The 21,900-nt window shown below is 47.6% G+C and overlaps 2 protein-coding genes across 21 annotated transcripts in view; one reads left to right on the forward strand and one right to left on the reverse strand.

Moving 5' to 3' along the window:
• Nucleotides 1-14,790, reverse strand: LOC105479377 (nuclear receptor subfamily 2 group F member 2). 3 transcript variants are annotated; one of them, XM_011737321.3, is made up of 3 exons: nucleotides 13,994-14,790; nucleotides 5,632-6,159; nucleotides 1-2,903 (listed from the first exon to the last, which is right to left on the reverse strand). In XM_011737321.3, the coding sequence occupies exons 1-3, from the start codon at nucleotides 14,034-14,036 to the stop codon at nucleotides 2,629-2,631; spliced, it is 846 nt and encodes a 281-aa protein (XP_011735623.1). In that variant the 5' UTR covers nucleotides 14,037-14,790; the 3' UTR covers nucleotides 1-2,628. The 3 variants fall into 3 exon arrangements, with proteins under 3 accessions (XP_011735623.1, XP_011735621.1, XP_011735624.1); XM_011737319.3 differs by lacking the exon at nucleotides 13,994-14,790 and adding an exon at nucleotides 7,714-9,658; XM_011737322.2 differs by lacking the exon at nucleotides 13,994-14,790 and adding an exon at nucleotides 6,378-6,970.
• LOC112426266 (uncharacterized) overlaps nucleotides 12,466-21,900 on the forward strand; it is a 152,502-nt gene continuing 143,067 nt past the window's right edge. For 15 of the 18 annotated variants that reach the window (XR_011626100.1, XR_011626099.1, XR_011626101.1 and 12 more), the window contains exon 1: nucleotides 12,466-13,397. Coding sequence is in view for 10 of the 18 variants with exons in the window: in XM_071100603.1 (XP_070956704.1) it covers nucleotides 13,395-13,397 (3 nt within the window). In the remaining 8 variants the exon portion in view is untranslated. The remainder of the gene's footprint in view (nucleotides 13,398-21,900) is intronic. The other 3 variants (XR_011626102.1, XM_071100613.1, XM_071100614.1) reach the window with 1 other exon arrangement.

Here is a 21,900-nt window from a genome sequence, read left to right on the forward strand (position 1 = left end):
TTGTCTTTTGCTTTGAAAATCATAAATTATAATTTAATGCCAATAATAATTTACAACAAATGGCTGTTTACAATAAACTAACACAAAACAAACAAGGAAAAGGGCCTGTGTTTTACTTATTAGAGAAACTTCACACACTCACATGGATAGCACTTGCAAGAGGAAGAAAATAAACAACAACCGACAAAACCTCGAACTAAAGGTCAGCAATACTGTGCCGTAAGAACAGACTTGTATTTATATATGTATGTATCTACAGAAATAAATGAGAGTCAGATGGAAAACTCTGCACAAATCAGATTTTACTGGTCTGCATGTATTGACTGGATCTGAATATTAACGTTTAATACACTTTACAAAATGATCCCTTTTCTTTCACCTCTCTCACTAGTTCCCCCCCCCCCCTTAAAATTAAACCGCAACATGAAGTACTGGCGGTGGGGGGTGGGTTGGAAACCTTGAATAAGAACAAAATTGCAAGCTCCCAGCACTGAGCTTCCTCCAAACCAGGAAAAGATAAAGAGGAAAAATGAAAAAAGACTCCAAAAGAAATAGTTACTACTTCTAAATCAGCACACCCTGTAAACTTTCCTTCCTTCCTTCTTTTTCTGTCCTGCTTTCTCTTCCTTAACTTGGCTTCTAAGGACAAAGGATCCCAAGAGCAGTATAGATTGTAGCTACACAGTCTGAAATGTCAAAATGTCGATGTGTTTTTATGTACATAACTCCAATGGAAAAGATTCCCTTGACCCTGTGGTTATGCTCTCACAGACTGAAGGTAAAGGGGGGAGGGGAGAGGGAACCCAACTGCAAGTTATCATATATACATTAAAAATAGACCCTTCAGTCTTATAACCTATATCACTGAATTTGAAACTCTATCAACAACCACGCTAGAGTAGAGCCACAGAATATTTTTAAAAATCGCACCTACTTAAGGAAAAACTCATTGCAAACAACTGTCCTCTAATTACAATGCTGTGATTAGCTTGCTTGAACGATCTTCTGAGTAACTGTCAGAAATGTACAAAAGAGTATTTTTTTTCTGATCATAAAATAGATACTGATCTCAAGATTTCTAATACTTTTTCACAATACCTTCCCTAAGCAGGCACTTAAGTGTGACAAATATAAGGGCCTTTTTTTTTTTCCTGGAAAATCCATTTTTAATTAAAAGGAGGATTAGGTGAATGGGGGTGGTTTACCATATCAGTATGGCACTTCCTAAACCATAGATAAACCATTAACTTCAGCTCCCCCCACCCACACACACACCCAAATTAAACAGGCAAATACACTAGTCCACCTTTGAACAAACTGACTGAGGGGAGTAAACAAATGCCCCCCCCCACTGCCCCCCGCCCGGCCAGCTAAGCGAGAGCTCACAGGGGCTCTTCTAGATGTAAAGACAGTGAGTGGGGACAGCCAGGTTTCAGATATCAAATAATATTTTAATTTCTGAATACTTTCAATTTTCCTTGGAATATAACACACAAAGACTCGACCAAACAGTTCAGTTATTATAACTTTTACAGTATACAGAAATGTTGCACTTAAAAAAAAAAAAACCTTCAGTTTTTTTAAAACACAAACTGTAAACTCTAAGATACTGAATCAATCACGTTACCTATAAGTGCCAACAGTGTTATTTTTGTCATGCTGATTTCAATGGTATTTTTTAAAAAGGGAAAATATCAACAATTATAATACAAAGGGTTTGCAAATATACAAACAGATATAGGATTTTCATAACAATTCAAGAACTAAGCGGGACCCAATTCAAATTACAAAAGTTCACTTTTTATTCAAAACCTCAGCATGTGTCTTGGACACATTCCTTGGCTGCCAATAAATTCCACAGTTCATTCTCTTTCTTAAAATATTTTTTAAAAGCTAGGTTTGTCATGGTGTCTTTTGGGGAAGGGCAGGGTAGGGGAAGTTAAGTGTTATATGTGGTTCCTCCAGTTCTCTAATTAGAGTGCTCAACTTCACCTAAAATTTTTGGTCACCACTTGTAAGTGCGTTTCCATCATCTTTGAGTTGCCTTTTAAAGTTTTATGTCTTCCTATGATATTTTCATGGACTCAGTTTTAATTCTTGCAGAACATATATTTTAATGATACACAGTTTTTAAGAAGCCAAGATTATATCAAAACTTATTATAGAACCACAGAATAAACTGGTTTGGAACCAGAAAAGTACAAAAAAGAACAGCTAGAGGTACATAGACACAGGACAATTAATAATTTGGAAAAAAAAAAAAGACTTACTTTCTCCATTCTGCTAATTTTCTCCCAATCTCCTTAAATGCACTTTTAGCAATGTTTTTCAAAAATTTAGCAAAAAAAGAAAAAGACTAATTTCCTTTTTATACAAAAATGATAAGTAGCAAGTTGTTCTGACCGACACAGGAGTTTTTTTTTTTTTTTTTAATGCATTCTGTAAAAGTTCATTTGACAGTCTTTTTTTTTTTTTGAAATTCACAGTCCATTAAATTCTTCCCCTCTCTTCTTTTAGCAAACTTGTAACATCCTTTTATATCCTTTCTTAACAGAAGGAAATTAAGCAAACAAACCAGTCTTTTGCCTTTTCTTTCTCTGTTTCACTCCCCCTTCTTATTTTATTTATTTATTGAATTGCCATATACGGCCAGTTAAAACTGCTGCCGGACAGTAACATATCCCGGATGAGGGTTTCGATGGGGGTTTTACCTACCAAACGGACGAAAAACAATTGCTCTATGACTGAGGAGGAGACGGTGCGGAGGGAAGGGAGGCGAAGCAAAAGCTTTCCGAATCGCGTCGGCTGGTTGGGGTACTGGCTCCTAACGTATTCTTCCAAAGCACACTGAGACTTTTCCTGCAAGCTTTCCACATGGGCTACATCAGAGAGACCACAGGCATCTGGAAGAAAGTTTAAAAACAGAAGAAGAAGAAGAAGAAGAATTCAGTCATCAGATTAAGAGGTTTGAATTGGGTCACATGAGGTGTGTGCACAGAGCTCTGTCAAACTGCCCCAACCGGAGTTGGAGCAAATGTCTATGTACTGAAAACTTAAGGAGAAAGAGCAAGAGATGGTCCTGAAGAAGTGTTTGCTTTAAAATAAAACATAGCTCAGTGTGCTAGAGGCTTTCACTGCCTGAGTCCTTAGCCTGGGTCATTGAGAGGCCCAAGCAAAAGTGCAGTGGGTCTATCTGGCCCAAGTCAGTAAACAGAAGAAACCAAAACTACCAGCACTCTTTCCCCTCCTCCTCTGTAAATAATAGTTTGGCTTATAATTATATAGGGGTTTGTGGGGGTTGGGAGTGGACAACCTGGCCCAGTCCCGAGTAATGGCGTCCACGATCCAGCCTCAGATTCTCCCCAAAGAGGGCGACTCATTTTTCTCCAGTCTTTGAAACTGATTTAAGTGGCCCTTTAAAACTGATCTTGTCAGTTTAGCCTATTGAAGGGCAGCCATGCAAACTGTGATCTCTCTGTTCATTTGAGCTGTTTCTTTTTCCCCCTTTTCTTCTCTCTCCCTTTTTCTCCCACCCCCCTTTATTTTTTAAAACCCAGGTCCCTCCAAGAAGCATCCCCCCTCCCTGTTATCTTCAGGAAAACACTCTTCTTTTTTGATATGTGAAAATACAATAAGTGCCTTTGAAATGAGAAGCTTCTTGGTAAAGGCGGTTCAGGTTGTGACCTGACCTTTCAGGGCTCCCCAGACAAGACTGGGGTTAACACATGCATATTGTGAATCATTAAAACAGATACTCGAAAATCAGCACCACCACCTCCACCCCAAGAACAAGAACACACATGCAACCTCCTCATATGTATATCTAGGACTCTGCATGTCTACAGAATGTAGAGGTGTCTGTGGACAGGAACTAAAAGATCTGTTTGCATAGGACTCCTTCCCTCTGCATCCTCGGAACTGTGTGTCTCCCTCTGAATCAGATAACAGGAACCTTTATCTCTTTGTGAGGCAATTTGCATTCTCCACACAGGCCTCCACATTTTGCAAATAGTCATAAATTAAACTGTTAATGACAGTATCAGGCATTTTTTTTTTTCCTTGAAAGACCAAGGGTAAGGCTAAGAGCTAGCAATGATATCAAGAAATTAACAACTACCTCCATCATCCAAGAAGGTGGGCTGAGTGTTGTATTGTGGGACAGGGATGAAGGTGGCTATGAGGTAGGGAAATATCTTGCCTGCATATCTGCAGCAGGCAAACGTTCTAGATATGAGGGGCTCTCGAGAAAAATAATCCCCATCCAAACCTCTGCAAACAGCTTCCCTGCCCAGACACTGGCCTTTAATTGATTACCTAAGGACTTCCAAAGGCAGAATTTGGGGTGGCTGTGCAGGGAGATTTTATGTGGAAAGCAGCAATGTACAAGACTTAGCAGTTTGAAGACTCAGAACCTGCAAGCCGTTCAGCTGATGACTTAGTTCCCCAGACTTCTTTCAAATAAAGAAGAGATTGTGGACCTCCTTTATGTTTGCCACATAAACTACACATTTCTCCTCGTTTCCTGTTACAAGCTTAAAATATCGTAGTGGGTGACTAGGTTCCAAGCCCTGCTAATGTCCAAATGTTTGTTATTCTTAATCTGGAACCCCTTTCCCCTCTCAGCCATGACAAAGGGATCAGCTGACAACTTAGTACAAGGATGTGAAAAGGGGTTGGTGATTTCCATCCACCTGGGCTATGCTGAACTCAACCTGGAGGCAGCCAAAAAGCTCAGGTGTGGCCCAAAATGGAAAGCCAGACACTTTCAAAAGTCATTTTGCCTCAAGAGTTAATTAATATCAGATCTATTACTCACACAGGTTAAACTACATGCAAACTAATTAGATTGCATAATGCAGTCAATGATGGTTTTATATCTCTAGCAACATCCATATCCAGCCCAAGTTGGCATACACTTTGGGATGTTTGAAAATTGCCTTAAGTGTTTGCTTGGGCAGGGGAAGCAAGAGGCCAGAGTCTTCAACCTCCTGCAGACATTCTAAAGAGTTATGACAGTCCCTTTCCTCCTCTTGCCCCCTTCCTGACAGATCTTTTCCCCTCTCCTGGCAGTCTGCATTATTTCAATAAGAATATGATTTTGAAAATTGCTGCCCTCAGGTTGGATTTGCCTGGAGCTCCAACTCCTACTGAGTTAGCAGGCAAACTTTTCCCCTGCAGGGGCAAACTTGCCCCTGTAGAGACACTGTCAGGGCTGCTCCAGTGTCCAGGGGCATCTCCTGGAGGCCCAGCCAGGGTGTTAGAGAAAACCCAGGTCTTGAAAAGATTCCCCGGGGCCCAGCAGGCCCAGGGGGCCTGGGCTCAGGAAAGGGAAGAGGAGAGGGCATCCCAATCTGGATACTGCAGGTAGGGGAACTAGGCAGCAGAGGCTGCCCTATGGCCCATTTGGGGAATCTATCTGAAGCATCCTTCCTGCAGTCCAGCCTTCCTCTCCTCTCCCCAGGACAGGCCTGGTGGTGCCCAACAGCTATACAAAGTTCCCACTTCAAGTTGCACTCAACAGTTTGGCCTTTCAAGGAGCAGTATGGGTTTGCGCTGGGGACTCCCAAGTTCTCTGGGCCCCACCTCTGGGCTAGGAGCCCGTGGGCACGAGAAGACAGGGCTCCTTCCTACCTGAGGTGAACAGGACTATGGCCTTGAGGCAGCTGTACTCGGCTGAGTCAACGTGCAGCGCCTTGAGCTTCTCCACTTGCTCTTGGAAGATCCGTATGTGGTCCATAAAGGCGACCACCCGGTCGGCAGACATGGGCGAAGCATGCAGGCCGGCGGCGGCCAGGAGCGGGGCGACATGGAGGGGCATGGAGCACTGCGCCGCATTCAACACAAACAGCTCGCTCCAGGTGAGGCGAAGCAGGGCCACCTGGTCCGTGATCTGCAGGTCGGGGAAGAAGGGGATGTTCCGGGCCCACTCGACGGCGCTGAAGAGCATCCTGGCGGCCAGTTCGCAAATGTTCTCGATACCCATGATGTTGTTGGGCTGCATGCATTGGCTGCCGAAGCGCGACGTGGGATAGGGCTCGGCGCGCAACAGCAAGGAAATATATCCGGACAGGTACGAGTGGCAGTTGAGGGGGTCCCCGTTGGTCAGCGCGAACTGCCCGTGGGTCGGCTGGGTCGGCGGCATCCTGCCCCTCTGCACCGCTGCGGGGAGGAAAGGAGACACTCCACAGTTAATGACCAGCCTCAGTCCCCAGGTTCCCCGGCGGGGTCTGCCCCAGTCCGACCCCCACCTGACCCAGGCCCTGAGCAGCGCAAGAACCAGGCAGGCCTGCCACAGACCTGGAGTCGCCAGGCTTTTGGCACCATTCCTTTGAAACCACCACCCAGGCGAGCTCTGAGGGTCAGAGGGGCACACTTGCCTCCGAGGCCCGCTCAGGGCTGGTCCACCGAGGACCCAGAATTGGCCACTTTGCCTCGGGGTCCCCGGCGCTGTGGGCGGGATGTAGCATTCTGAGGGCATCTTTCTTCTTTACTGCTAAACAGCTGATATTTCTTATTGATTGGAGGAGAGGGAGCGGGAGGGGCGAGTCTGGGGGGAGGGTGAGACGCTTTTGCAAAAGGCACGAGGGTTCACCCCAGACGGCCTGTGGCCACTCCGGAACGACTCTCCCACAAACCCCAAAGCCCCAGCCCCAGCCCGGCGGGGAACCCCCAGTGAGAGACAAGCAGAGAGCGGAGATCTGGCGTCTGTCTAATCAGTGTGCTCGGAGAAAGAGACCGAGGGAGAGGGCGGAGAGAGAGAGAGGCCGGCTTAAGGAGAGAGGAAGCCGGGAGAGACAGGGAGCAGGCGGCCGGCACTAGCGGAGCCTGAGCAGGGCCTGTAAGGGCCGGGGAAAGCCGGCGAGGCTTGGGCTCAGGCTGTTATCTGACTCCGGACCTGGAGAGTCGCTCTCGCAGAAACACAAAGAAACCCCGGCGTTGGCTCGCCCCAACCCGGAGCCCGCGCCCCGCGCCGAGCGCGCCATTGGTAAAGCACGGCTCGCGGCGCTCGGCGAATTTTATATCACAAAGACCCAACTCGCGCAGAGCGAAAGCAGCCGCCCAGGGCCCCTCGCCCACCCTTTCCTACTTCCTATCGCGCTCTCTTCGTTTCAAAAGTGAAAGGAAAAAAGCAAGCAAAGGTGTTTTTTTTTGTTTTTTTTTTTTTTTAGCAGAATGTTAATCCACGGAGGGTCACATGAGCGCTGCCCGGGCAGCAGCGTTAATACGGCGAAGTGCATAAAATTGCCATTTGTAATTTGAACCTCCTGTACAAAAGTACAATCTCAGGTTGTGTTTTTTTTTTTTTTTTTTTTTTGAGAGGGTGGGGGCTGGGGAAAGGGGTGAAGGGGAGGGACATGTTGAACATGCAGGAAAAACAAGGGGAGAGAGAGAAGTAAACTAGGCTTTAAAACAACAACAACAACAACAAACACCCCATCCCTTGCAGAAAGGCAGACTCCAGTGAACTCACAATCAATGCAAAGCAAATGAAAACAGCCCAAAGACAGAGTAAAGAAGGAAATCAGTCGGCCAAAGCATGCGGATTTGGGGTTTGGGTTCCAATGCAGAACTCGCTTCTAGTATAAAACCCCTTTCCGCTGCAATACGAAGAGAAGAGCTTGGGGCTTCTTGTCCTTACCCAGAGCAGGCTAGCCAAACGTACCCAGGACCCCGGGACCCAGGACGAGGGAAGGAGAAATGAGAGGCCGATACCTTCCCGTCTCATGCCCACTTTGAGGCACTTTTTGAGGCGGCAGTACTGGCACTGGTTGCGATGGTGCTGGTCGATGGGACAGTTCCGGTTGGCGCGGCACGTGTAACTCAGGTTCCTCCGCACGCTGCGCTTGAAGAAGCTCTTGCAGCCCTCGCACGTGAACTGGCCGTAGTGCTTGCCGCTCGACTTGTCCCCGCACACCACGCACTCGATGTGTTGCTGCTGCTGCTGCTTGTCGCTACCCGGGCCGCCAGGGCCGCCCTGGCCACCGGCTGCCGTCTGGGCTGGCGTGCTGGCTGGGCCCCCTTGGCCGGGCGTCTGTGGCGTGTGCGGGGCGCCGGGCGGCGGGCCGGGCACGGGCGGCGCCTGCGAGGCCTGGCTGCCCTGTGAGCCGGGCACCTCGTCCTGGGGGTCGCGCCACGTGCTGACTACCATTGCCATATCTATGGGGGCCGCGTCCGGACTTCCTGCTCCCCTGGCTGCGGGCGGCGGCGGGGCGGCGGCGGCTCCCCGGGTCTTGGGCTCCGGCGCGCCGCCTTTTGTGTGTGCGAGGGTGCAAGAGGGCGCGGGAGGGAGCCCCGGGTGGCTCGGGGGCTGGTTGGTTGAGGTTGGTTAGTTTTTCCTTTTTTGTTTTTGCTTTTGCAAAGTTTTGTCGATTGCTTGTCTGGCCCGGTGTGTTTGTTTTGTTTGTTTCCCTCGGCTCAGCTTTGTTGGTTTCGGGGGGCTTTCCGCCGGGAGGGGAGGGGAAGGGGACAGGATAGCGAGTGGGAGCAGAACGTGGAGAAAGAGGGAGGGGAGGGAGAGCTGAAGTCGATTGTCTGGCTTCAAGACAGAAGTAGGAGGCAAAAAAAAAAAAAAAAAAAATCTCTCCAAAGATCTCGCTCGCTCTCACTCTCTCCCTCCCTCTCTCGTTCACTCTCTCGCTCTTAGAGCTGGTGTGCAGCCGAGGAGTTGGCGGAGGAGGAGGAGGAAGAGGAGGAGGAGGAGGAAGAGGAGGTGGTGGTGGAGGAGGAGGTAGAGGAGGAGGAGAGGCGACTGTCCGGGGGCCAAGTCCAGGGCAGCCCACAGTCAGCCATTCAGGAAAGCCATCGAAATCAGGAGGACTAGGAGATCGGAGGCGCCGGGTGCGGGCGCGCCCAGGGAGCCAGGCAGGCCGGGGCGGAGGCCGGCGGCCCGCGGAGTGGCCGGAGCGCTGCCCGGGTCCGGGGGAATCAGCATGAAAGTGGTCCGCGTCGGGCGCTGCGCAGCGTCGTCCTGGCGCTGGGCCGCCGCCGCCGCCGCCGCCGCCTGCCCCGGGCGTCCGGCGCGCGCCTCGCTCTCTCCGGCCGCCGCTGCCCGCAGTCGCTGGGTGGAGGCCGCTCGCCGTTCCCTGCGGGCCGCCCGGGCCGCCGCTGCCGCCGGAGCCGCCGCCGAAGCCGCCGGGTCGGGCCCGGAGCCGCCGCGTCTAGCGCCGCCGCCGCCGCTGAAGTCGCTGCTGCCGCTGCTGCCGCCGCCGGAGCCGCTGCTGCTGCTGCTGCCGCCGCCGCCTCACACACATAGGGAAAGAGTCAACTCGCCGGCGGCGGGGGAGAAATGATAAAAGAGAGAGAGGAGGGCAGATCACCACCTAGAAGCACATCCTTCGTGCGCAGAGGGGGGAGAAAAAGACGGAGAGAAAGAATGAAAGAGGGGAAAAAAGGCAGCACGGCACCCGGAGAAAGGAGGCAACTCGGAGACAGGAGGAGGAGGAGAAGAAAACACACGCGCGCACGCACACACACACCGCGGAGAGAAAAGAACAGAGAATCAAAGTGATCAAATATGCTAAAAAGGGGGGCGCGGGAGGGAATGCGATTTATAGGCGCCGGGGCTGGCAGAAGTGGCTTCTCCGCGATCAGCTCACTGAGCTCTCTATATAGTGAACTTTGACACGACTGCTGCAACTTAGCGCACGTTGCCATGGCGACGGCGCGCCTTATAAGGCAGCAGCCGGGGTTGGCCTGGCCAGGCGCGCGCGCGCCGCCCCCTCGCCGTCATTGGCCGGACTGCGGCGGCCCCGCCATGGCGGCCGCGGGCGCAGCCCGGTCCTAGCGCGAGCGGCGTCGCCGGCGCGGCGCGGGGCGCCCGGGGGACCGGGGGTTGGGGGGGCGGGGGCGGGGGCGGGGTGGCCGCGCCGCCGCTGCCGCCGAGCGGGGGATGGGCCGGTGCTGGCCCTGCGAGCGCTGCTTCTACTCTCCCCACATCCCGCACCCGAGGTTCCGCCCCGGCGGGGAGACTAGCGCAGCGCGCACACACAACGTCTCTTAAAGGCTCCGCGAGAGGCTTTGGATGGAATCGGGGACTTTGCCTCTCGCAACTTGGCGATGTCATGAAATCCGCCGCTCGCGCACCACCCGGGATTCCTGGCGCATCTTAGTGCCCACAATGCCAAAGAAAAGTTCCCTGGTTTCTTTCCAGAGGGGTAGGGAGTGAGGGTGGGAAGGTGCCACGAACTGAGCTTGTAGGCATTTTCCAAACAAAGATTTGGCCAAATCCGGGTGATGGCAAACCCTTCTCTTAATTGACTCTGATCACTTGTTCGGTTTGGTGGCTCATGTGTATATATATACATATATATGTGTATATATATATGTGTGTGTATATATACATGTATACACACACACACACATATATATATTCTTTTCAGAGGATAAAAGCCGTTCTGTTTCTGCATATTCCTTGTAGGGTTAACATTTCACAGGTATGTGGCCTGACATTTTAATTGCCCAAATAAAGCATCTCGGATGCTGAGAAGCAGAAGTAGACTTCACCTCATTGTCATGACGCAATTAAAATCAATTTTCCTCAACTTTACCCTCTCTCGCTGGTTTTTGCTAACTGTCCAGCCAACATCCTGCCACACACCCAGTCATGGTGAGAGGGGAAAGACCTCTGCCCACTGATGGACAGGAGGAGGCAGCCGCCCAGCCTCCCCTGTGCACACCCTCTGTACACACATGTAAGCGCACATGTATCAGATGCACATTTGTCAATGTACACAGACAAAGACTTCACCGACTATGCTTCTAGGTCATAGAACAGTTGAGTACGGACTTCATTGTTCCTCAAGTTCCTTTTAAGCATTCATATAGTCATTAAAACGCACCCAGAGATTCTACCCCAAATGGGAAATAATACTAATACAGGTCACAAGAACCAAACACAAGTCGTATTCTACCTCAAGAAGTCACTGCAAAAAGAACAACTTCATAGCCCATTGCCATCCTGCTCCATGTGCTAAAATAATTGAGACAGTTGTGTCTTTGAATTCCAGGGTGTCTGGTTTTAAACATCAAACATGTAGAATTGCTCTCAGAACACACTATATTCCAACACAGTAAACTTGTTGTTTGATTATGACCAGTTAGTGAATTACCATTATTCCACATTTATACAAGAAAATTGTGTCTCCTTTGTACACACTTTGCACCAAGAGAAAACCTTATGCCGGTAAACCAACCAGGTTTGTGAACAATTAAAATATTTTACACAAAAGACGCTGAGCTCCAGGAAAAAAATGAACACATATGAAGAGTAATTTGACGACCACAGAAAACATCCTTGGTAGCTGAAAAAAAAATTGACAGGATAAAGATATTTTAAAAATAAACCATACATATAATTGACATGTATATATTACATTTTACATTCAATTTTCTTTACACACATAGGCAGAATATGAGGTAAGGACTAAAGATCTGGGCAGATAAGGACGGTTTTTAGGAAAGGAAAAGTCTTTTAAGCTTCATTCCTGAAACCTCCTCAACCCTCACTCTTTCTCCGATGAAATCACGTATTTCACTAAAGCTGCAGGTTCTCGGTTTATTTGAAAGTTGTTAAATAAATTTTTTAAAAGCCCAACAAACCTACAGTGGACACTGAACTATCATAAACCTGGTGTGTAATAAGATTGCCACAGAGTGAAGCCAAGTTGAGAATTTCAAGTTGATTAGAGACACAATATAACTTTCTCCTAAAGAGGATAAGAAGGATGGAAAAGAAATCATTACAGAGGAGAAGGTTTTTGGTTGTTGTTGTTGTTTTCCCTTTCAACCTCTTTGATTCAGGAATTGCTAATGTTACAAATGTCAGTAGATTAGGGACAAGCTCAGCTGAGATGTGATGAGACTGGGGTTGAGATAGGAAATATAATGGGCATTCCCATCTCAATAGAGGATGAAAATATTTGATTATAGGGAAATCTTAATCTCACCTCCTGAATGAGGAGACTTCCATAGCAGATTACCTTTTACAAACATGGGAAGGGACAAAATCGAGGAGGAAGAACTTCCCCAGTCCACTCAGAGATTTTTGGAATTTGAAGTACGCTCTGATGGCCTTAGATTGAAATGGAAGAATTTCCCAACCATATCTTAAAAAATTGGAGCCTGCTAGGCAAATGATCACAGGGCTGCCATAAAGTCAGCGTATATCACTCTGCATTTTAGGACTCATTCAGTTATGAAATGCTGTTACAAGGGGTAAAAACATCACCATATGAATTATACTTAATTTTAATGCATAGAAGAAGAGACAAGACTACAGACTGAGAAGAAAAAAGGCAAAAATATTTCAAATGTCTTCGCCAGAGATGCTCACTTGCTGTGCATCTAAGGTTGAAAAGCTCTGAGAAGACAAAATCAATATATTATTGTTATTTTTTTAAAATCCAACTCAGTCTTTTTTTGCAGATGTAAATTTATTTTAATGAGAAGAATGGCAAGCTTTAATTTGCCTAGAGAAAGGTGGGACAACATTTGCCCTAATCTAAAAAAGAAAAGAAAGAAACTCAATACCCAGCAATATAATTTTCTTGCAGAAAGCGGCCTGATGGGATGTATTTCTTTACAGATTAAATCACAATATGAATACAGAGCCCAGCAAATGCCGAGTTTAACTCTGAACTCAGTAGAAACCAGTTCCGTCCTCCAGGATTCATTGAATTCCTCCTTTCCCTCAATCTAGTCCGTGTGTGTTTTTCTCTTCCACCACACTGGAGCTCCATGAATAGGGAAAGGGGCTTCCATTGTGTCCCTCTGAACTTCCAAGTCAATGCAATTTTTAACCACTGGCTTGTGGTACTTTGAAAATCACCAGGGGCTGTCAGAGTTGGGTCCTCTGAAAAATTTACAGTGCTAAATCAGAGCATATGCTGGGAGGGAAAAAATTGCTTAAGATTGGAGCAAGTACAGTATCTGTCTGCCCCCTAGTGTAAGAGTCCTGGCTGCCTAAAATTCAACTTTAAAAGAAAAGGAGCTCTTAAAGGGAAACGACTTTGGACTCACGTAGGCATAGGAGAATGAAACTTCTGTACATTTTAATCTGAATAATTCTTCAGGATTTAAAATTAATTGGCTCTGGCTTGGTTGGACCGTACTCGGATCTCGCCACCTCTGCGTTTCCCGAGCCACTGGCGAAGAGGTGATTTTTTTTTTTTTTTTGAACTGGGTTTATGTGCGTCCCCCTCACCCCCTCCTCTCTTTTTCTTTCTCTCTGTCTCTGTCGTCTCTCTCGCTGGCTTTTTTAAAATGAGGAACCGCTCCTTGAATGTTCTGGACAGAGCACAGAATTGCTTCTTAAGTCAGCCCGGCGCGGTTGCAATAGACAGCAAAAAGGTAAACGTTTGCCTGAAACCCGCACGCCAGCTCCACCACCCCGCCCGATGGTGAGTACCCTTCTCGTCGCGATTCTCCTCCTAGCTTAACCGAGCGCTCGCCTACCCGAACCGTGGCCGAGGGCGCCGGGCTAGGCTTTTCTCCCTCCCTGCCTGCCTGTCAGTTGCACAAGGTTGCAAAATGAAGCGCAGAGGCAAAGCGAACAGTAAATTCTTATACTTAGTGCGAGCCTGGCAGCTCCTTTGCTAGAAAACCGAGTCATCTGCTGCTTGGAAAACCACGCTTATAGGACTGGTTTTTAGTTTGTTCTATGGAAGGAAATGAGTTTGAGGAGACAGGACGAGGAGATAGGAGGCTCCGCAGTCTTAACGCTTCGGTTTAATCATATTTTGGCAGCTTTGCAATTGTATTTCCCCCCTCTCCCCCCACCATCTCTCCTACCACACACATGTAATAAAATATGGCAATGCATTGAATTGACTCTGTTCCCCCCTTCCCCGAACCCCTTAAACCACAGTCCTCGGCATTTCATACACGTTAGCAAACCGATATTTTGAAAAACCCCAAGTCATCCCCAACCCCACACAGCACAAGGAGAAAAGTGAGAAAGGAAAGAGAGAGAAAAAAATACTGTAAGTAAACATACCAAAACCATATTTGCCTTGTTCAAGATCCCAAACCGCTTGCATCTTCCTCCTAAACTGGAATAACTCTCCTTTAGTTTGGCGGGTGAAATAAATGCTTTGTTGGCCCCCTGAAAAGATGTGTCTTTGATAATTAAAGAGAATCTCCTCCTCGGTGTTTATCTAAGCGATTGTGCAAACTGATAAAAAGTAGGCACTAGCCTGCAGGGAAAAAGAGGAAAGGTGAAGGGAGAGATCTTCCACCTCAAGGAAGTGCTTCCCCATGTATTAGGCTCTCTCAGCCTTGGAAAACCCTGCACACTAACTTTAGAGAGACAAGGTTTCAGGGAGCTTTGTACATAGCTGCTGAGGAATGCAAGCCTCGCCTTTAAGAAAAAAAACCCCAAACCGTAGGTAGGAGATGTCTGGAGTGATCCTTGTCTCTCATCTCATTCCTTAGAAGGAAGAGTGCGTTGTTACACCTTGTTTGGGGCTGGAAAGACGAGACTTTAAAAACACCCGTCCAATTGAAAAAAATCTCCCAACTTAATGAGTTTAGTCGGAGGCTGGAGCAAACGGCTCAGCCTCAGCAGAAAATCGCCAACAACTATAGGCGATATTGCAAAGCAAGACGACCCAAGGCACAGCCAAATTCCACTGTTTGGGGTCGAGAGGGATGGAGGCTAATCCTAAAGCAAGTTGGGAAAAAACAGAGGTGGAAGAGGAGGGGGAAAAAGCATCAGCCTCGCAGACTGGCAGACAGGCTTCCCTCATCCTGGATCAAAGATAGAACTTGAGACAGGAGGGCAACATTTTTCCTAGGAATCCGTTGGAATCCTCATTTTCTACTTTTAACTCAAGTCTCCCCAAGTGATTTTTTTCCCCCTCTCCCCTGTGGATTTCTGCCTCCCCCCTTTCCGGTCCTCATTCTAGAACTTTCCTGAGAAGGAAATCTATTTCTTTTGGGGGGAGGGGTTCCCCATTCCATGCCTTCAGATAATGAATGCTTGATTCACCCCCTCCCTTTCTCTACTCCCCAAAACGAATAAAGGAAGCAGGAATACGGTAACTAGTGAAAATTGAATATAAACTATGCTGCCTCTCACAGTTTAATACAGTTTTAACTAATGGATTTCTGTTTTGTTTTGTTTTAAGAGAAGAATAATGGGGAAACACGGATCTTTTATTTTAGGAAACTGTTATGGTAAGATGTATGTCAGACTTGACAAATGGAACTAACGCTCTTCGGCTGCTTCTTGTCCTTGTCTTAAACAGGAATTAAGTTAAACACAGTGCTGAATGTTAATTACATGTTTACTGGCTAATGAAAATTACAAATGGTTTTGCCACCTCAAACAATGATGAAAACTCTGAAGACACTGTAATTATATACTTTGAGCAAAATAACTCAGAATATTGATCATAAGAAGTGTAAATCTTTTTAAACTATTCATTAATACCATAAATATGGGCTACAGAAGTTTTTCCTTGCGGTTTGTCTCATCAGTTATACTGAGTGGATGGATGGTGAGGCTCCTCTGGGGAAGAGGTGAACTCATTCTCTTAGTAGAAGGAGGCCACTTGTGTAACTGGGGGGTGCCCCCTCCCTTTCGCCCCCGCCCCCTTCATCCCCAGCAGAAGGTCGAGGAATAGTTGAACAGGAAGGCCGAGCTCAGGGCAGGTGAAGGTGATCACAGCCTGGCCTTTTCCCTCCCCTCCCTGCCCATCTCACTCCTCTCCCTTCTCCCTTTCCTGCCAGTTCTGATCGATGACTGCCTTCCCCACCTCGGGCACCAGTGGGATAACCTGGCATTCGGGGGTTCCTAATGGAGGACCAGTTGGACCAAGAAGGTCACCCCACCCACAACTCAGCCATGGAGCCCTGACAACTTAAATTCCCTCCTTCAGAGATGGCTCAGGCAGTTCTTTGCAAAAGAAGGAAAAAAAAAAGTTAGGGATGGTGGTTGCTATTGGGTAAGGTGGCTCAGGCGGCTGAACCAGAACTGGTTTCCCTGGGTTTGGAAGCAGAAAACTTTTTTGTTGTGGTTTTCTTTTAACTTTGGCCAGAGTTGTAGTGCTGGCAGCCACTCCGATCTCGGAGGTCAAAGGTGAGGGCTACATTAACCCTAAAAGGCTGTCCTGGCCTGGCCACAAGGCCAAACAGGCAGGGGAGAGGGGGTTTGTCAGCCTTGCAACTTGGCACTTCGGAGGGGACATCTGTGGAACCCACACTTGGGGGGCACAGCATCAAGTGTGGGTTTTCAGTGAAATATTGAGGATTTTTTAAAAAAGTGCCCTAGGCTTGCGGGACTAGAGTCCTCTTTTTCCCTGAGAATTCCCAAGGCGCTGGTCTTTGTCTTAGAAGGAATGGAGTTTCTGAATGGTGTGAAAGGGACAGAGAGGGTCGCTTCAAATCGATTTTACTTGTCCTTTCTGTCTTTTCGGATCAACGCCCTTCAATGGGCACAGAGGTGCTCTTTCAACCAAAAACTTGTGCTACATTTTCTGCCTGTATTGGTGCTAAATACAATAAGCACTGGGCAGGGTTTTTTTTTTTTTTTTTTTTTTTCCTTTGCTCTCCAAAGCAAGAAAGCACCCTAATTAAATTGTTTTATATGGACAGTCAAGACGGACCAATTAAGTATGCATTAGTATAAAGATATAGTCTGCAGATAAGGTTGTTTAGAAAATCAAGTGTAGGACAAAGGAGAGGGCGCTAGCATTTTGGAGAGGTGCCTAGACTCAGCAAGGTCATGCCCCTTCCTCCTTGGGCCCCAGGAGAATTGCAAAGGCCCGGGCCCCAGGTGAGAAGGGAACAAGCTCGCTTACAGGTGGGCGACATTGCGGGAGACTTTCAGGCCCGAAGCCCCGGCCCAAGAGTAGTGGAGTCCGAGGATCGGGATTCCTCACATCTTACTCGGGCAACGTAGCAGACCTAGGTAGCGGGTCCTATAGGACGCGGCGGGACCCTGCAGTGCCCTACTCCAGGTCGAGCCTACTGCACGATGTCCCAGGTCCAGGGTGGGCCCTGCACTAATGAAATCGTCTGCGCCCGGGAAAGGCCAGGAGGGCCAAGGGACACCGACAATGTCACGGCCGCAGCCCTCTCACAGCCAATATCAGGGCAGGAGGCCTCCACCTAACACCTCCAAGCTAGGAGTTTTTTCTCGTCTAAGGAAAGGGGAGTTTTTCTGGGAGGAAAGTAACGTTCCCACCCGACGCCATCCGGCCCAATGGAAGTCGAGGATCAGTCTCTAGAGTAGGGGAAAGGCCGAGGGGTCGGAGAAAGGGTAGCAGGGAGAGCGGCTTGTCGTCCAGCTGATGCAGCTCTGGGCTTCCCCACCCCCTCTCCTCCCTCAGAGGTGTGGGCGGGCGGAGAGCATCTCTCCTCTAAGGAGGCGACCCCCATAGCAGGGGCCGGGGCCTCCCCGCGTCGCGGCTCAGGGCTGTGATAGGTGGTCCCAGGGCCGGGGGGCGCGAGCGCCGCGCGTTGCCGCTGGCAGGGCTCGCAGGGCGCACAGGGCACCCCTTAGTAGGGCGGGAGGGAGGAGTGGGGGCGAGAATTAGAGCCTGGGGAAGTGGCTGAATGTCAAAAGTAAAAGGTTGAAAAGCCAATTTTCCAGGCGCGCTTTCGCCCCCCTCAGCTGGTTGCAGGGGCCGTAAATCAGCGGCCGGTGGCGAGGGCGGGAGGAGCCCCCTTGGCGAGCTCGGCGCGGCCCCGCCCGGACCGTGCGCACCTCCCGGTGGGCCCCGAATCGATCCGAAGCCTAGCTGAGGATGTCACCGCACTAAATATTTACTGATCACACACAAATAGCCGGGGCTCGAACGATTTTCCTCTGTGAGGAGAGCGCGGAGAGAAGGGTAAATCATTTTATTAGTGTGGATAAAGCCCAGAGCACACTCCGGGCTGGAGTGTTTTAAGATGTGTCTTCAACAGGATGAAAAGAGTTAGGGAAATCGATACCGAGTGATTAGAAGCCCCCGGGGTGACGAAGGGGGACTGGGCTTTCAGGGATTTGGTGAGGCTGAGAGGGGGGAGCAGGCCTCAAGGGGGGCGGCCCGACCACCGCCAGGGAGCTCCCCGGCTCAGGCCTCAGTCCCTCCCTACTCGACGGGAGACGCGAGGGCGCAGCAAGCTGCAGGGAGTCCGCTGCGGCCAGGCTTCGTGGTGCCGGCGCCGGGTGAAGGTTGCGCGGGCCGCCGCGGGGCCGAGGGTTTGGGAGCCACTGGCTTCTCGCCGCGAGTGGCAGTGGCCAGGGGGCCGCGGGAGTGGATTGCAGGCGTGGTGTGGGAACCCCGGGAAGTCCCCCACACGCAGTCTCTCCAGACAGCCTCGGGGATTAAAGGTGTGGCCTAAACGGGTTGCATTTCTCCTTCTGGCATTTCGGGTACTCCTCCCAGCCGCGACCCGATGCACCCTCGAACTTTCTCCCGGAGAAATCTCTACCCCATCCTGTCTTTTAATATTTTTCAAGAGATCCAATGGCCCATCCCCTCCAGCTGCCTCTTCCTCCCACCCACTTGGTGTCAGGGGCGGCCGCCGGGTGGCAGAACCCGCTGGGGACTGCCGGGAGAGTGAATTCCAGGTTCCCTGCTCGTGGGCAGGTGGGACGACATCTGAGGCCGAGGAGGAAGGCGGGGGCAGGGTGATAGACCCCGAGGAAGCCCCAGGACGTCTGCGTCCTCTGCTAGGCGGGAACTCAGCTTTGGGGGTATCAGGCCACCCCCAGCGATGGAAACCCATCCGGGGCCCTTGGCTGGGTACTGCGAACCCAAGTGGCCAAGGAGTAAAGGTTGGCAGGGCTTGTTGAAGTTAGCAAGGCTTTGAGGGGAGTTTGCTGGGAGGGAGAGCAAAACCCCCAAACTCAAGCAGCGAAGTCCTGGCGCGAAAATGGCTTTTCACTTCTCCAAGCGCAAGTCTCGCTCGCTACTGTGAACAAACCTTGAGGTTCGAAACAGCTGCAAATAATCTAGTAGGCGCAAATTTCGGGAGGGGAGAGGAGGGGCGAAAGGTAAGAAAAGGGGAGAAGCTTTTTCGTTTCTTCTTCCTTTTCCCGCTCCTGGCCTTTTCCTAAATATCTGCGCTCCCTAAAGCAACTGATAGCGACCTACGTTTGTTTATTTATTTAGAAAGGTTCACCCCCACACCACCCTCCAATTACTCGATTTTCTTGGCAGCTTGAGGGATCCAATCCAGGCTGCCCGCTTGGCTCTTCGGTGCAACAGGAAATATAGCTGCAGATCCAATTAACCATTTTCCAGAAGAGAATTTATTTATTTTTTAAAATGAATCCCAGTGGATTGAAGCGACCGTGTTCAGGTGTGAGGGTATCGGGTACCTCGCATTCCTTCCTCGGTAATCCTCTAATTCCTGCGTTGGAAGTTCGCAAGCCAAGCTGACCTGGAGGGTGTCAGGAGTCGGGTCTCCATTAACCCTTCTTGGTCTTGGCCGGAACGAAGGTTAACTACACTAATCTACCAAAAGGAGACGTAGCAAAAAGGAAGCGAGGAAGGGAGGGAGTGAAGGAAGAAGGAAGAAAGGAGGAAAGGGTATATTCACTGTAGTTGCCAGAATTTTAGAGCTCTGCCCTTCACTGGTCCTCTCCCACCTCCACCCTTCCTATGAAAGCAGGTTTCCATTCAGAGAGACAACAGTCTCATCCATCACCCGCAGCACACTCCATGGAGATGGACTTTAGGGAATAAGAAAATATAATATAGTGAAATATTTTCTTGTATTTAACTGACCGCCTAGTCCATTTAAAAAATATTTCTAACCATGTATACAACAGTAGATTGCTGTGCAGGGAGTTTTAAAAACTAAAAAAAACTAAAAAAAAAAAAATACATGGTTTATTTCATTTAAATAAAAGCTAATTTTAGAATCTTGTCAGTAGCCAAATTACAGCCATAGAATCTGGATGAGATTAGAAAAATATATTCTGCTGGTTTCAAACCTGGTGGCATTCTAATGGGTAGTTGTATGATAGTTACATGCATGAAGGTGTATGCATGTGGGTGTGTATATTCTTATGGTGTTAGAAGTTCCTTGATGGATTAAAGGTTCATATACTCAAGCACTAGATAGAGGCTGTCACTCATGTGTACTGGCAAAAAGGCAGAAGGCAGTGCAAAAAAGAGTTTTGAATGAGCTCCTTAGAATCACCATTGTTGAAATACAAGCTGAAGCAACTTAGCTATGGTAGAGCTTTTGTGGCTTGCAAAATCACAGAAAGACACTTCAAAGTAAAATCATCAATTTTGCAGTTTGGTAGCTTTGGCAGGGCATTTAAATAAAAGGTGAGCATCTTTTGCCTAAATATTTAAAAATTCAGGGATATGCTACTCGGTCTATTTTACTTTTCAATGGATTGAAGAATTAAAGGAGAATAGGCTATAGCTAGAGATGATGGCATAAGGGGGCTCTCTGCCCATTTAATCAAGTGTGATGTGGCTATACATGCCTTTAATACCAATATTATATTGTAAGGCAACTCCTGCTGAGAAAGTTCCAAAGGCATCTAAAGCCATGTGGACATCAGTTCATACTTAGCAGTGGACAGAGTGAGGAATTATTGTCTGGTTCTACATTTTTCTCTTTCTCAAGAGCCTGGTAATGAAATCTTCTAAATGGCAGTTAATTTTTGGTATGTCAAGAAAAAGCATTAATCAAATGGTATCAAGTGCCAGTCATTTAAATGTGAAGGTGTTAGTAAGGCAAATACCCAGATAAATTAATATGGTTAATTAGCTGCATCAGTAGTACTTAAAGAAAATACAAGCAGAACAACAAAAGGGATTTAATTAAATTTTCTTAAAACACAAACTCAAGGTGAATTGTAGTTGGAGAAAAATAGTTTAAGGAGTGATTTCCATTCTATTGTTTTTTATAAGGTTTTTTTTGGGGGGGGACAGTTTCAATATAAAGAAGTAGGTGGACAGAGACAGACATAGTGTCATAATAGGAAAACATGCACAAGCTAGTTACAACCTCATTTCTCCTCTTAAAAGGCTGATTTCTGGAAAAGTTGAAGGTAAATGTTAAAAATAAAGAACTTCTGTGTAAAATTAAGAGAAGGCAGTTTAACATCACATTCAGCTTCTTGACCATAGGAAGTATTAGCTTGAGAGTTTACAAAGTGTATTGTTTGAATAAAATTTATACTTTTCTTTTTAGTTTGAATACAAGGTAGATAAAGATATTTTTCCTATCCGTCTATTATAATTCATAATAAATTAATCAACCTTATCTAGGAGATTTCTATGTACTTGCCTGAGGTAAATTGATTGAGAGGAAGTCGCTTCAAATAGTTTAAAGCAAAACTGAGAACCTTAAAGGAAGGGAATATTGAATTTAGTGAAAATGTCACATTGGTTATTTCTTGGCAGGACCACGTCACATCGCATCAGGGAGAAGTTAGCAAAATTGGGGAAGCCCATTTCTTTGTAGAATGTATGTTAATAACTTATTTACTTCTAAAGATATGTTGCAATTTCTTTGCATATACTTTGTTGCCACATTACCAAGTAATCAAAAAGATGGTAGTATTGTGATATTTAAGTAGTGGGGATTTTAAAGGTACTTTTCTTCTTAGCCTCCTCTGAGTGATAAAGACTGATGTTTATTTACTAATTTTAATTTAATGGCTTTTAAAATTAGATAATATTTTGCTAAAGTCTACATTGTATATAAATTGAAAACAAATTCAGAATATCAAATCTTTTTCAGGAAGTGCAATTTGAATGTTCAGTTATTGAAGAGCTACTACTTCAACCCCCCAGGTTCTATTAAAAACAAACAACTAAACCTGTTCTTCTTTCCTAACAACTCTTAAAATTGCAACTGGCATGGCTGTGAATGAATGAATATTTAATATGAGTCTTTAACCCTCCTTTCGCATTTACCCTGGAAATACCTTTAATTTGT

Source organism: Macaca nemestrina, chromosome 7, assembly GCF_043159975.1.
Source record: "Macaca nemestrina isolate mMacNem1 chromosome 7, mMacNem.hap1, whole genome shotgun sequence".
Taxonomy (NCBI): Eukaryota; Metazoa; Chordata; class Mammalia; order Primates; family Cercopithecidae; genus Macaca; species Macaca nemestrina.

What these genes read in the sequence shown, in the direction of transcription:
- LOC105479377 (XM_011737319.3), bottom strand. Translation starts at nt 8,155, where the DNA reads ATGGCAATGGTAGTCAGCACGTGGCGCGACCCCCAGGACGAGGTGCCC. An exon ending in AGTGGGCATGAGACGGGAAG is followed by an intron (nt 6,160 to 7,713) that starts GTATCGGCCTCT and finishes TCCTCCCCGCAG; the next exon opens with CGGTGCAGAGGGGCAGGATG. An exon ending in CATAGTCCTGTTCACCTCAG is followed by an intron (nt 2,904 to 5,631) that starts GTAGGAAGGAGC and finishes ACTTTCTTCCAG; the next exon opens with ATGCCTGTGGTCTCTCTGAT.